Genomic DNA, 14809 nt, shown 5'->3' with positions numbered 1-14809 from the left:
AAAAGTAGATAGGTAGTTGCGTAAAACCAAGAGTTGGGGTTGGGTATGGTAAATAACTCCTGATAGATAGAGATTTCTAAAGATCTAAAAGTAGACTGTGGCATGCCTGCACAACTCTGTGAATATTCTAAATACCACTTAATTGTATACTTTAAATGGGTGAATTGTATGATTTGTGAATTATATCTCCACAAAGCTGTTTAAAAAAGGACATGAGAACCTGCTTTGTACATCAAAATGAGTTATTTTAATGAATGAAAAACATTAAATCTACCAGTCTACAGAAAAAGAAAACGTGTGTTTGACATCGTTTAAGGTGGCTCTTACATCAACTCCTTACTTGGAAAACTGGTATTTAAATATCAAGAATTAAGCCTTTCTCCTGTTTTCCCAGCATTGACGATTCTGAAAAATCTTTGATACTATTGTACGTAACACCACTTTAGCTAAGTCAGTACATCTTCTTAGTTCCGAGTATCCTAGAGGGGAGGAAAACCATAACAACTGTAAGCTACCTTAAAATATTTCAGTATAAAATTATTTAAAATTTTTAATATATTAGCCTTCATGAAAAACAAAAATAAATTTTTCTACTTGTTCTATTGGTCAGTGGACAAGATAATACTGCACCAAGTTTATCAATTTTGTAAAACTGGAGAAACTGGAAAAAAGTGATCACAAATAACTTGAAAGTATTTAGAAAAACGGTTCCACAAATCCCAAGAGATAAAAGCACCCCAGTGTGTGAAATACAGAAGCAGAGTGTTGTGTACTACACTTTAAAGGGATGGGAAGCTACGAATAACACACCAGTCAGAAAGAATGTGATCGAGGATCCCAGTGTACTCCATGATGCTGGGCACAGAGAACACACACCTTTCATTTTGATGAAATGAAGGCAAAGGAAGAGACAAAGCTGGAGAAGATCCCTCTTGCTTAACTCACCTATCAGGCCTGCTCTCCAGTCACTCCTGCTTAGGACTCCCTGTGGCTGAATGAAACAGGACTCTTTCCCTTGCTCCAGATGAGAGACCAAAGCTGGTTTGAAAGTGGGCGGCACTGCTTGAAAAGAAGAAAACATAACAGAATAATGAGCATAGTCATAGGGGTCAAACTCAAGCCCACGGCTGCAAGAACAAGCAAGGGAGGTGAGGAGGGTAATTCCTGGGTGAGCTATAGAAGAGGTACCCTAAGTATAATAATAATAATAATAAAAAAATTAAAAAAAAAAAAAAGAGGTACTGGGAGGGATCCTGGGAAGAAGAGTCAGGATGGTTCTTCCAAGGAAGCCTGAAATACCCTGGAAGGCAGATTTCTATTTAAAGGGCAACAAGATTTTTTACCTTCTTTGTCAGAGGATGAAAATTTGCCACTATGGGAAAAAGACAAATGGCTCCTAGGAGTAACTCCCAGAGGGAGAAAAAGTGGCTGGGTTCTCTCAAGATAAATTGGAGGTTCAATACTAGGCTAAGGGTATCACAATATAGCTCAAGCCCTACTGTACTCAGAATCACCTCCGAGGCAGGTAGCGAATGAGGGCAGCTTTTACGACAGAAAAAGAAGGAAAGCCCTTTGCAGGTCAATAGACACCAGGGCTTTCTATACCTGGCAACTTCTGACATCACTATTTGGGGTCAGCTAATAATTATAAAAGAGCCCTTCAACCTGAGGGCCCAGGCAGAAACCAACAGCAGAGAGGCCTTACCTACAAAGGCCACAGCCTCGTAGTTCTCCAGCATCACATCCCTGTACAAGGCCCTCTCCGCAGGCACCATGATAGCCCATTCCTTCGTAGTGAAGTACACAGCCACATCCTCAAAAGCCACTGATTCCTGAAATGACAAGTTCCTACTTTCCCAGACCTCAGTACTTTGGTGATGGTCAAATCTGTCAATGAGACACCTGAGAAGGGCACCTATAATGATACGTATTCAGTATTGGGTCCTTCACATGCCTACAGAGTTTTTGTGTAAAATCTAGGTGTAGAGGAAGAAGATATAGAATTAAAGGTAGCCAGTCAGAGTTCTGGATACTTTCCCAGTAAGAACCAAGTACACCTCCACTATGAGCTTCTAAACATGTGACCTCCACACAGACACTGAACCTGCTGCATAGGATCTGGGTTTGGGCCCGAGCATAGAAGTGCGCATGTGGAAGGAGAACTGACCCCTGAACATAGCTGTCAGCTTAGCTCTAAGCCCCTCCCTAATTTGTGTATATCCCAGTGATTATTTCGGTTACTCATATTACTCCATTTCCCAATTCTACTTTCATTCTAATCCTTCTTTCTTGCCTGTCTCCTTGCCCACTACCCCAAGCACAAAGCTCTCCAATCAGTCAATGAACTCCCACCCGCAGCCTGTCTTCATGCAGAGGTAGTGAGGTTAGAGAGGCATAGGAAAATACTGCTTACTTGAGAAAGGCTATGGTGGTGCATAAGGCTCAAGATAGGCCTAAAAAGGTGGCTATTTTAAGCTTTTAAGCCCTAGAGTCAAGCTCTGTATTTCAGAAATAGAGCTTTAGTGGAAATGGTCTTAACTTGGAGAATGAGATTAAGGGAACCTAAAATCTAAGGGATTTTAAAAACAGACATAGACGTATATGTTCACCAAATGTATGACAAAGTAACTACAGCAATTCAGTGGATAAAAGATAGATTTTTCAATACACAATCCTGAATCAATTGGACATGTGTATGGAGGGAAAAAGAACTTTTGACTCATGCCTCACACCTTTAATTTGAGATGAATCACACACCTAAGTATAAAGGTAAAACAATAAATCTTCTAGAAGAAAACATAGAAGAACATCTTCATGATGTCTGAGTAAGAAAAGATTTCTTATACAAAACAAACTGATATACTGGACTTCATTAAAAGTAAAATCTGTTTATCAAAAGATACCATTAGTAGAGTGAAAATGCAAGCCACTGACTGGGAGAAGTTACTTAATAACACATATATCTGACAAAGGACTTATAATAAATAAGAAACAATACAACTTAGGAGGAAAAAGGGTACAGTGTAATAAAAAATATGAAAAAATATCTGAACAGGGAGTTCACATAAGAAGATATGTCAATAAACCTATGAAATGGTGCTCAGTATCACTGCTTACTAGAGATGAGGAAATTTTTAAAACCCCAATGAGATACCACAAATGAGTGACAAGTATTGGTAAGGATGTGGAGCAACTGTACACTGCTGATAGAAATATAAATTGGAAGAATCATTTCAGAAAATTGTTGGGCAGCATCTACTAAAACTAACCAAATGTATACTCTATGAGCTGGCAATTTTACTCAAAGAGACATACCCAAGAGAAATAAGCATCTATGTCCACAAAAAGACAAGAATGTTCACTGCATTCTTATTCATGGTAGCCCAAAATGGGAACAACCAAAAGTCCATCCACAATAGAATGAATAAAATGTGCTATTATCACAAAATGAAACACTACTCAGTAGTGAAAAAGAACAAATCACCGCTGTGTGCAAAGTCAGTGAAGTTCACAGACATAATGTTGAACAAAAGAAGGCAGATACAATATTCCACTTATATGAAGTTCAAGAACAAACAAAATTTTCCCATGGTGACGGAGGTCAGAATAGTGGTTAACTTTGGGATGAGTAGTGGATTGCTTGGGAGGCAGTATGAAAGGACCTTTTGGGGTGCTAATAATGCTCTATGTGTTTCTATGAGTGAGGTTATACAAATGTACATAGTTCTAAAAAGTGAGCTATACTGTTAAGACTTGTGTTATATAAGTTAAATCTCAATGAGAAATGTGTGTGTGTATATATATGCATATATAAAAGTATGTTATATATTTATGTAAATGTGTATATATAGATATTTCTATGTATGTATCTAATAAACATATATGTATATACACACAAGGATATGTACAGAGACAGAAAAAAGCAGCAGCTCACCTGGGGCCTGGTTGTTAAGGACACAGCTGTCATCATCTGACCTCTTTTATTCCTTTCTTGGGTAAAGGTAAAAGTCTCAGATGCTGAAGGTGAAGAAAAAAACATTAATGGCGATAACTTTATTGATCATAAGTCCTACATACAACCTCTGACCCATCCTGTTCTGAAGGCTATATAAATAACTGTTCATTAGTTATTGTTTATTATCAGTCTCACAAAGGCGAGATAGCAGGCATACAGAGAAATGCAAAAAGGAGGTAGAAACATCCAAGGAATGAGTGATTAAAAAGTGGACTGAGAAAACTATAATTTCAGCTAATCCAGAGAAGATATCACAGGAAAGAAAACAGAAAAGGAAACTAAGGTAGACGGTGGACAGAATGTTATATAGGCGGAAAAGAAAGTCGGAATTCTGAACAGTTAAGATCCCTGAAATCCATATAGTACAGATAAGAATGAGTTATATAAAAGAAATCCATTAAACACTGTAAGACCTCAGCATGTTTTTCCTCCTATGCTACTTAATATTAGAACAAGACCGTTTCTATGACTGAAGTAATAAAAGTTTAACAGACTTTGAAAATAGTTATTAGGAATATTCTGATATCTCCCTACTATTATTTTTCCCCTAAATACAAGATATTCAGTTTTATAAAGGTGTTGGCAGTGGGTAATGAGAAAGAAAACACTTTAGAAAGAATCCATCAACTTCATAATATGTCCCAAATACTCCAAGTTCCAAATGTTATAGTATAAGGAAAAAAAAAACAATTTCATTTCTAAACTAGTTCCAACTCTCATTCTGGGTCATTTAATTAGTTCATCATTAGGAAGTAAGTATTTTGCCTTTCAAGAGTGAATCATCGATATTTATGAATTAAAGGCAACACCTGAAATACAAAGAGCTGCCAAGAGTTGGATCAGAGATATTCAAAAAGCATATAAACACATAAAAGGGCATGTACTCATAGACCTTAAAAACAACTTCCATTCCAACTCCGTATCTGCAGTTTGCCATAAGTCTTAGGGTACTGCAACAGCATCAGACAAAAGACTATAAAGCCAGTGCACTGCCCTTCCCTCCAATGACTCTTCTTAGTGAATCCAGAAAGCCATTCAGGAAGGTAGAGGAAGCTGAAGGTGTCAAAGAAGCAGCTGTCAGGAGACGACAGAAACAGCATCTTGGAAGTTAACAGTGAGTCCAGTAAGGAGAAATATTTATGAGTGTAAAGAGAAGTACTTTAAAAGAAAACACAATGTAAACCTACACAAGTAATGCTGCTAAATTCATGGATGGTTTCTGTCCAAGGAAGGGTAACAAAAGCAGTGATTCATACTGAGTAAATAGGTAACCCTTGTAGTTGTGGTGTCTAATTCTCTAAAATCATGATACTGTAATTGTATCGGCAATAAATGTCCCTTACAGTGGATACTTAATAGGATTAGCACATCAAACAAAAGGATTTAAGCAAAAAGGTCTGATGTGCACAGCTGACAATCTGTGAAAGGGAAATCATCTGGAAATAGAACTACAACAGAGGCCACCCTACAAAACACAAAACACGGCCGGGCGCGGTGGCTCAAGCCTGTAATCCCAGCACTTTGGGAGGCGGAGACGGGCGGATCACGAGGTCAGGAGATCGAGACCATCCTGGCTAACATGGTGAAACCCCGTCTCTACTAAAAAATACAAAAAAACTAGCCGGGCGAGGTAGCGGGCGCCTGTAGTCCCAGCTACTCGGGAGGCTGAGGCAGGAGAATGGCGTGAACCCGGGAGGCGGAGCTTGCAGTGAGCTGAGATCCGGCCACTGCACTCCAGCCTGGGCGACAGAGCGCCAGACTCCGTCTCAAAATAAAATAAAATAAAATAAAATAACAAAACACAAAACACTCCCTACGGAAGTGTCTTCCTACAGGGAAAACTATGTGGAGATGAAGCATAAATAACAAGCCACACTGGAGAACAAGTCACACTCCCAACATAGTTGACTAATGGCAGGGACATCGAATGTTAACTATGAACCTTGTCAATTAAATTATGACAGTGGAGTAAAAGTTCAGAGAATGTAATGAAAAGAATATAATAAACAATGCTAAGAGGTCAAGAAATCTTTCGACATCTCCAATCCTGTACACAGAAACTATGTTAAACACTAGACACATATTAGGTGCACGATGGATACGACTAGTCCTTTTAGATTTAATATTCATATGAGCCAATCCAAATCGCAGAGCTCCATATTTTCCAAAATGGGACATCCTGGCGATGGGTAGGGAATACATTTTAGTATTCTCAAATTTTTGGTTGCTCTACAACAGTAACAAGTTTCAAGACTGGTGTACACTATGCCAGGCGAAAATAACTGATCACCAACTGATTTTCTGTGACCAACTGAAAACGGGGAAACTGACAAGCTGAGGGGAAGGGTGGGGGTTTCCGCATCCGGGGCAAAGACAAGGGGGCTGGAGCGATCGAGGGGTGTGTTCTGTTGCTAGAAGGTTCTGTTGCTAGAAGGTTCTGGAGTGTGGACAGTTAAAACTTTTTGTGGGCTTCGAAGTTAACATGTGAATGTGTGTCAGTACCTGACTCTGAGTGGGCCACGGGCTACCCCGGGTACAGAGAAACGAGGGGGTGGGAGTCGCGGCCAGCATTCCGGGCCTCTGCCAGCGCCCGTCTCGACGCTACCGAGCCAAGCTCGGGGATCGGCATGAGGACCCCAGTACCAGCAGTAGCCACGCCCGCCTCCCTCGTGGCCGTTTCCCGTCCTCCTCAGACCCGCTCACCGTGGGCTCCTGTCGGCCTTTGCAGCTTTTCAGCGAGCAGAGATGGTGGGCGCCACTCACCGATCCTCACAAACCGAAACCTCACGCGACAAAAACGAAGGCGGTCCCGGAAGTGCGTCACCACACTGACCGGCCAACTCAAACACTCTCTGGATTTCTCTCTAGGACTCCTGGAGGACCCCACATCTTGGTGCTTCCCTCCTAATTCCTGCGAGGAAACGGGCACGCTGGTGAGATAATCGGCTCTTGGCGTTCCTCTAGAGTCCAGTTCCGAGTCGAGGCACCTTGCTCGTGACACTGCATCATCCTGCCAAACTTGAATACTGGCTTCCAGTGCCTTTATTACTGTGCTGCAATAACTGCAACTACAAGTCTTACCCAGAATATGCAAGAAAATGTGAATGGTTATACGTTTTACTGATCTTGTTAAATTTAGCATTTGGATTGTTATAGCATAATCAACGAATCACACATTATACAACCAGGACTTCTTTTGAATTGCTGTAATGATTGCACTCCTAGAATGTGATGTGTTTCAATGTTACTGACGCCTCTCACTTCCATACGTTACCACTAGCAGAGAGGATTAGCAATGGACCATGGGCAAAGTGAGAGTGGTCAATTTACCCAAGAAATATTCATCCCCTGTCCAGCACAGCTTAACACTGTCCCAGGAAAACAGCATCACTGCATCAATCAGAGGTAAGAAAGGATACCTATCATGATGAGAAACCTGTTGAAAGCCCTTAGAGGATATAGGTGTGGCCACCCCAGAGAACTTCCTGACATGCTGTGCCAAAGCCTGTGGCGAGGGTAGAGTAACTGCCTTGATACCAGCAGTGAAAGGTGTGAAGAATAAGGGACATTTGCTCCCACCTCCATTGTCCTTGAGTGTTGTGTATCACATGACATCACTGTAGGAAGACAAATGAGCACAGGCTGACACAGGGGCCCACACATGCAGCTCACATCTGCTGCAGGGGTTTGCAGTCTACCCCTAATAGCCCAGAGCCCTGAATTCACCCTGTGCCTGACATAAGTGAGAGCCACCCAAAGTCACTGCTGGCACCGTTCTGGTAGCTCAGTTCCTTTCTTTATTTTTCAGTGTTTTTAAAAGTGTGATTCTTTTTTAAAAATCAAGAAATTCACCTCAAGATGTAGAAAACTGAAAAGAGCATGGCCCCACCCTTACAACAACAAAAAACAGCCAGATAATCTAAAATTTTCTCTTGAACACATCAGAAAGCTAAGATCTGGGGACAAACAACTTAATCTAAAATCTGATGTAAGAGAGGCACTTTCAAGGAGAGATGGTTGTAAGCACGTTTTACATAGGACAGATGCCATTGGATGCCATGTAAGCTGTTAAGAAGAAATCAGCTAAAATGTATAGTGAGTTGCTGAGGTCCAAGTATTGGCTAGCCTGAGAATATAGAGACTACAGAACTCCTGTGAACCATAGACACAAGCAGAATTTCCACCCTCTTGTATATTCTTCTCTATGGACATCATCAAATGTGTGCACACACTCATAAACACATACTATTGACAGTAAGGCAAGAAGAATCTTATGAAATCTAGAAAAGACCTGAATCCGCATCCAGGTCCTTCTGCCCTATTTCCCCTACAGAACAAAAGCCCTAAGCCTCTGAGGATGAAGAAGCAAATCCTGTCACCCTTAGGGACTGGTTAAGATCCAGTGGAACTGAGGGGAGAAAAGAGAACAAAAAGCTCTCTATTCTTGAAGTAGGGGTAGAATTACATCCTGGGTCCAGACCATAGAGGTCTCCTAGAGCTGGGGATAGGGCAACATCACTTAATAGACCCCACCCTTAAGTCTCAGAGACACAGTGCCTACCTAAGATTAAAGCTGAATCACAACAGAAAATGCCATCCCGCCTACCACCATCAAAATATCAAATGCTGAGTCACTAAGAACAGCAGTCTACTGCTAGAAGAAGGATAAGAACATGGAGAAAGACCCCTCTCTGAGGCACAGGAATGAAGGGAATGCCTCAAGGTGAGAGTGATGCAAACACTAAGAAAATCTCCTTTAGCAAACCATCCCACACACTAAACTCAAGGTAATACTGGAAGAATTCGAAGCCTGTGGATAACCATAGCAGCAAAAACACCTAAACATAGTTTAACTCCTGATTAGATCAACTCAAGCCTCCACAATAAAGATCTACCAAAAGAAAAAGTATGCCTGTTTCATTTTTGCCTTAGTCGCTATATGTATTTGTGTGTATGTATGTGTATGTGCATATATGAGTGTATACTATATGTGTATAGTATGTGTATATAAATATATATACATACATGAATATTTGAATGCAGCCAGAGAAAAAAGACACATTACATACAGAGAAACACAAATAAGAATTACAGCCAATTTTGCATCAGAAACCATGCAAGCCGGAGATAATGTAGTAACATCTTTAAAGTACTGATGGTAGGTCGGAGAAAGGTCAGGAACTCGTCAACCCAGAATTTTATATCCCGCAAAAATATTTTTCAATAATGCAGGAGAAATAAAGATTTTTTCAGATAAACAAAACAAAATTCATTGCCACCAGATCTGTACCATAAGAAATGTTAACAGGTGTTCTTCAGGCAGAATGAATATGATACCAGACAAAAACGTGGACATACATAAATAAATGATGACCTCTAGAAATGTCAAGAAATGAAAATAAATATAAAATTAACTTTCTTCTTATTTTAAAAATTACTCTAAAAGATAAGTCACTGTCAAAAGAAAAATAATATCAAAGTACTATGTTAATACCATATGTAAAAGTAAGACATGACAAAAAAATAGCACAAATGTTGGGAGAGAAGGTTTGGCAGTTTGTGTTGCAAAACCCATACACTACACGAGAAGTGACATAATATTATCTGGAAATAGACTGTAATTATAGATATATATTGTAAGTTCTGAAAATATGCGTTAAATTTTTCAGTAGAAATAATAAATCAATTATGGGGATAACACGGAATCACAGAAAATCCTCAATTTGAAAGAAGATTTAAAAGAGAGAAAAAAAAGAACAGATAGAACAAATATAAAACAATTAGCAGATAGATTTTAATTCAGTCATATCAATAATTACATTAAAAGTAAGTGCTCTAAAGGCACTAATTAAAAGACAGAGGCCGGGCACAGTGGCTCACGCCTGTAATCCTGACATTTTGGGAGGCTGAGGTGGGCAGATCACGAGGTCAGGGGTTCAAGACCAGCCTGGCCAACATGGTGAAACCCCGTCTCTACTGAAAATACAAAAATTAGCTGGGCATGATGGCACATTCCTGTAATCCCAGGTACTCAGGAGGCTGAGGCAGGAGAATTACTTGAACCAGGACCCAGGAGGCGGAGGTTGCACCACTGCACTCCAGCCTGGATGATAGAGCGAGACTCTGTCTCAAAAAAAAAAAGAGAGAGAGAATATAAGATTTGATTTTTTAAAAAATGCAAGAATCAACTGCATGCTGCATACAAGAAACATGCTTTAAATTTAAACACATAGAAAATGTTAATTAAAAAGATGCATGAGGTTCTAGGTAAGATATAATTAGCCTATTCTACCTAGTTGTTTCTACTAAATGCAGGCCTAAAACTTGGGTAGAATGCATACAGTAGGTATTTGACTCTGAAAGGTAAATAGGAGCAAGCTGTTTGAGGAGGAACAGAAGTGAAAATACCACAAGATCGACACTGAGCTTACCATTTTTTCTTTTCATATTCCCTAGCCTGAACTGTACATAGCCCAAATTCTGGAAGTGTGCATCAGCAGAGACAGAAGTAAGGGAGGAGCCCTGGAGTTCTATAATAGCTTAAGGACTGGAAAGTAGTCATCTGATGCTCTGGAAGAGGATAGAAATCCTCTGATTTCTTTTCTTTGTACTTCCATGCCCCAGTCCCAAGTAGTCTGTGCTGGGGATAGAAGCAAGACTAATGGGTGTTGTCCAAAACCTAAAACTCAGAGAGAGTAAGAATCTTTCTCTCTGATCAGAGGAGCTGTGATCTCAAGAGGGTGAGAGAAACTCAAGCTGCGTTTTTTGTTTCTCCGTCCTCTCACTGATTAGTGTGACCATAAGGGAGTAGCATACAGTTTCAATTGCAAAAAGTTTGTAACAGAGAGGGCTAGATAAAACCTCAGCTTTCTACCTGGAGGATCAGAAAAGAGGGGCAAGGGCTGGGCAAGGTGGCTCATACCTGTAATCTCAGCACTTTTGGAGGCTGAGGAAGGCAGATCACTGAAGGCCAGGAGTTTGAGACGAGCGTGGCCAACATGGCAAAACCCCATCTCTACCAAAAATACAAAAATTAGCCGGGTGTGGTGGCGGGCCCCTATAATCCCAGCTACTTGAGAGGCTGAGGCATGAGAATCGCTTGAGTCCAGAAGGTGGAGGTTGCAGTGAGCAAAGGTCGTGCCACTGCACTTTGGCCTGGGCAATGAAGTGAGACTCTGTCTCAAAAAAAAAAGAAAGAAAGAAAAGAAAAAAAAGAAGGAAGGAAGGAAGGAAGCCGGGTGTGGTGGCCGGCATCTGTAATCCCAGCTACTTAGGAGGCTGAGGCAGGAGAATTTCTTGAACCTGGGAAGTGGAGGTTCCAGTGAGCTGAGATCACGCCACTGCACTCCAGCCTGGGCAACAAAGTGAGACTCCATCTCAAAAAAAAAAAAAAAATAGCAAACCCATTCCCAGCACTCACAACTCCTTTCCTTCAAGTATATATGATTTATTCCTTTTGCTTATAGCCTTTTCCTCCTGACAACAATATGAACTCAAACACAGTCAATTCACTGTTCTGTCCTCAGCATCTGGCACTTAATAGGCACTTGTGAAATACTGTGTCACAATAGGCACTTGTAAAATACAGAAATATAGTGTAGGGTGACCACATACACAGTAGTCTGCAGACTATGTATTGTGGTCACCCCATAGATACAGCATGGTCTGTCACCCCAAATTTGGTTTGGATGTCTAGACTTAAGACATCATGCTCACACCAAGGGGGTAGAAAAAGATTTACTACTCCCATCACGAGTAATGGCAGGCTGCCAAGCTGGTCTGAATGGCTAGAGAGAGCAGGGGAAAGCTCTGGTTTGGGTTTTATGGTGTTTGGAAGGTGGGGTTGAAGTGAGGGTTTCTCCATATGGGACAGGTAAGGAAAGCAGCACCTGAGGGTTTTTATCAGCTTGCCCAGATATGAAGCAGATGGAGAAGGAGGAGTGATGGGGCTTGAAAGCCGTCAGCAATCAAACATCAAAAATGGAGCCAGACTCCTTCTTTCACTATGTAGCATGCAGTGTGGTCTTAGCATTTCCTGGTTATCTGGCTATTGGGGTAGACTAGTGCCTAGTAAACTCACATACACTCATCAACTATCACTGTATCTACTCACCCCAGTGCAGGGAAGCCTGAAGGCTATGGCAAAATCTGAGGCTAGAACATTTGAAGGCTCATTAAACAGCTTTTCCCAAAAATAAATGGGATCACCTCTCTCCATACTCCTTTTGTCTATATGTACTGCCAAAGCGAAAACTAAACATTACCACTTCCTTGCTCAAACACCCTCAGTGCCTAATTCAGTTTCTCCAATCCCTCACCCAAGGATTTAAGACTCCACAGTATGCCCCAAATCATCTCCAACCTGGCCTCCCTTACCTCCCTGCCCACACATTTCACTGCAGCCACACTTAAATTTCATCTGTGCCATAAATATGTTCCTGCCTGTGCCTGTTCTCTCTGCAATGCCTGCCTGCCCTTCCTTTCTTTCTATCCATATCCCCATTGCCAAATGTTCAGATGTCACTTTCTCTGTGAATCTTTACTAAGACCTACAACTAAAATAACTTCCTTCCCCTAAATACATCTATTAATAACTCAACCTACCCATCCCACTTACAGAAATTCTTCTCACAGTTCCAGGTATTACAGACATTTGGTGCTTCTAAGAGACTCTTAGTTGTCCCTCAAAATGTTTTTCCCTTGTTGACAGAGATAAAACAACAACAAGAATAAGATCCTTGTATTTAACTGGTCAGATGAATGTTCAGAATAAAGGCATTTCCCAGACGCCTTTGCATCTAGACTTGGCCACAAAATGTGAAAACCAATGAGCATGTGAGTCAGGACTCAGCAATAGTAAGCTATCTTGGGCCACACACCCCTGTTCAAAATCTGCCATTGGCTTTCCTTCATACTTATAGCAGAATCCAAAGTGATTACCATAGCCAAGTGAGTCCTATATGACCTGACCCCTGGCTCTGTCTTTGATGTCATTTCCTCCTATAATAGTTTCCTGGGGCTGCCATAACAAAATACCACAGGCTGGGTGGCTTAAACAACAGAAATTAATTTTCTCACAGTTCTGGAGACTGGAAGTCCAAGATCAAGGTGCTGGCAGGATGGGTTTCCTCTGAGCCCTCTCTCCTTGGCGTGCAGATGGCTGCTCTCTTGATGTCTCTTCACATGGCCATCCCTCTGTGCATGTGCACCCCTGGTGTCTTTCTGTGTGTCCTAATCCCCGCTTCTTTTTGCTTGTTTGTTTTTTGTTTTTTTTTGAGACAGAGTCTCTCTCTGTCATCTAGGCTCGAGTGCAGTGGTGTGATCTCAGCTCACTGCAACCTTTGCTTCCTGGACTCAAGCAATTCTCCTGCCTCAGCCTTCTGAGTAGCTGGGATTACAGGTGTCCACCACCATGCCCGGCTAACGTTTGTATTTTTAGTAGAGACGGGGTTTCACTATGTTGGCCAGGCCAGTCTCGAACTCCTGACTTCAGTTGATCCACCTGCTTTGGCCTCCCAAAGTGCTGGGATTATAGGCATGAGCTACCGTGCCCTAATCTCCTCTTCTTATAAGGACAACAGTCAGATTGGATTAGGGCACACTCTAATGGCCTCATTTTAATTTTATTACCATTTAAAGGCCCTGTGTCCAAATACAGACACATTCTGTGGTACCAGGGGTTTGGGCTTCTATATATGAATTTTTGGAGGACACAATTCAGTCCACCTCCCATACTCTGAACCCATCCCACTCTTAAGCATTGCCGTCTCAATGTCTCTCTCTCTCTGTCTACTTACACACTGCAAGCATGCTCCCTCCTGCCTCAGGCCCTTCCTATTTGCTATTCCCTCTACCTAGAATGCTATGCTGCCACTCATCAGCATATCTTGCTCCCTATCTTACTCTAGTCTCTGGTTCAAATGTTCCCTCATCAGAGTTTGTCTTTGACTGCCCTATCCCTCTCTATCCCCTTTCCCTGTTTTGTTGTCCTTCATAGCACTTACTATTACTTGGCATAACAATTTATACATTATGGGGTTCTCCTTGTGTTAAAAATATACCTGGGATTTGTTTTAATTGGTTATAGTAATTAACAGACAAAGAAACAACTGCCTTTGAAAGAAGAATTTATCACATACAGCTCCCAAGAGAAGGGGCATGCTACACCATGCAGAGCCATATGGGGAAGTACCAGGCCAGGAGGCAGAGATGTGAAGCAAAATCATAGGAAAGGCCTTTATTATGTAGTGGCAGGAAGCTATTAGGTGGGAATGTCCTCTACTGGGCAGGAAGTGAGACACAGATACTAGAGTCTATGGTTAGAGGTTTATAACATGATTTCACATGCCTATGAAAGCCTTACTGCAGGAAATATAAACAACTTTGGCCTTTAGTTTGACCCTGTGATCAATGAATGCCAAATTATCAATCATATAATCTATAAATGTTCGTTAGAACCTCTTGCATTTTGATGTTTGGCCAATATATTCAAATATTAGTTTAATAAAGGATTAGATTCCCATATAACTGGTTTAGTTTGCCCTTCATGTATTTCCATGCCCTAAGGGCATCTCTTGCTGCCACCACTCTGTTTCCAGGTTTCATCCTGTCCTCTCAGGCCAGGTGCACTTCTGTGCATCTATCTCATCCTACCTGGGACCTCTCAAAGGTCATCCTGCTGGTGAATACAAATGGATACATCTTCGCCTTTGGACACAGATTCAGTGAAATGCCTCCGTTGACTTACCTCAAAACTCAAGTGAACAGAAGTTTGAAGGAACCCAAGCTCACATG

General features: G+C 41.3%; 1 protein-coding gene across 1 annotated transcript; it reads right to left on the bottom strand.

Moving 5' to 3' along the window:
- Positions 1–224: 224 nt before the first annotated feature.
- Positions 225–6826, bottom strand: KRBOX1 (KRAB box domain containing 1). The gene is made up of 5 exons (XM_011950972.1): positions 6719–6826; positions 3935–4017; positions 1706–1832; positions 946–1059; positions 225–479 (listed from the first exon to the last, which is right to left on the bottom strand). The coding sequence occupies exons 2-5, from the start codon at positions 3968–3970 to the stop codon at positions 370–372; spliced, it is 387 nt and encodes a 128-aa protein (XP_011806362.1). The 5' UTR covers positions 3971–4017; positions 6719–6826; the 3' UTR covers positions 225–369.
- Positions 6827–14809: the final 7983 nt, after the last annotated feature.

This window comes from Colobus angolensis, unplaced genomic scaffold (genome assembly GCF_000951035.1).
Source record: "Colobus angolensis palliatus isolate OR3802 unplaced genomic scaffold, Cang.pa_1.0 Scaffold311, whole genome shotgun sequence".
Classification (NCBI taxonomy): domain Eukaryota; kingdom Metazoa; phylum Chordata; class Mammalia; order Primates; family Cercopithecidae; genus Colobus; species Colobus angolensis.
This window is presented reverse-complemented; position numbering and strand designations above follow the sequence as displayed.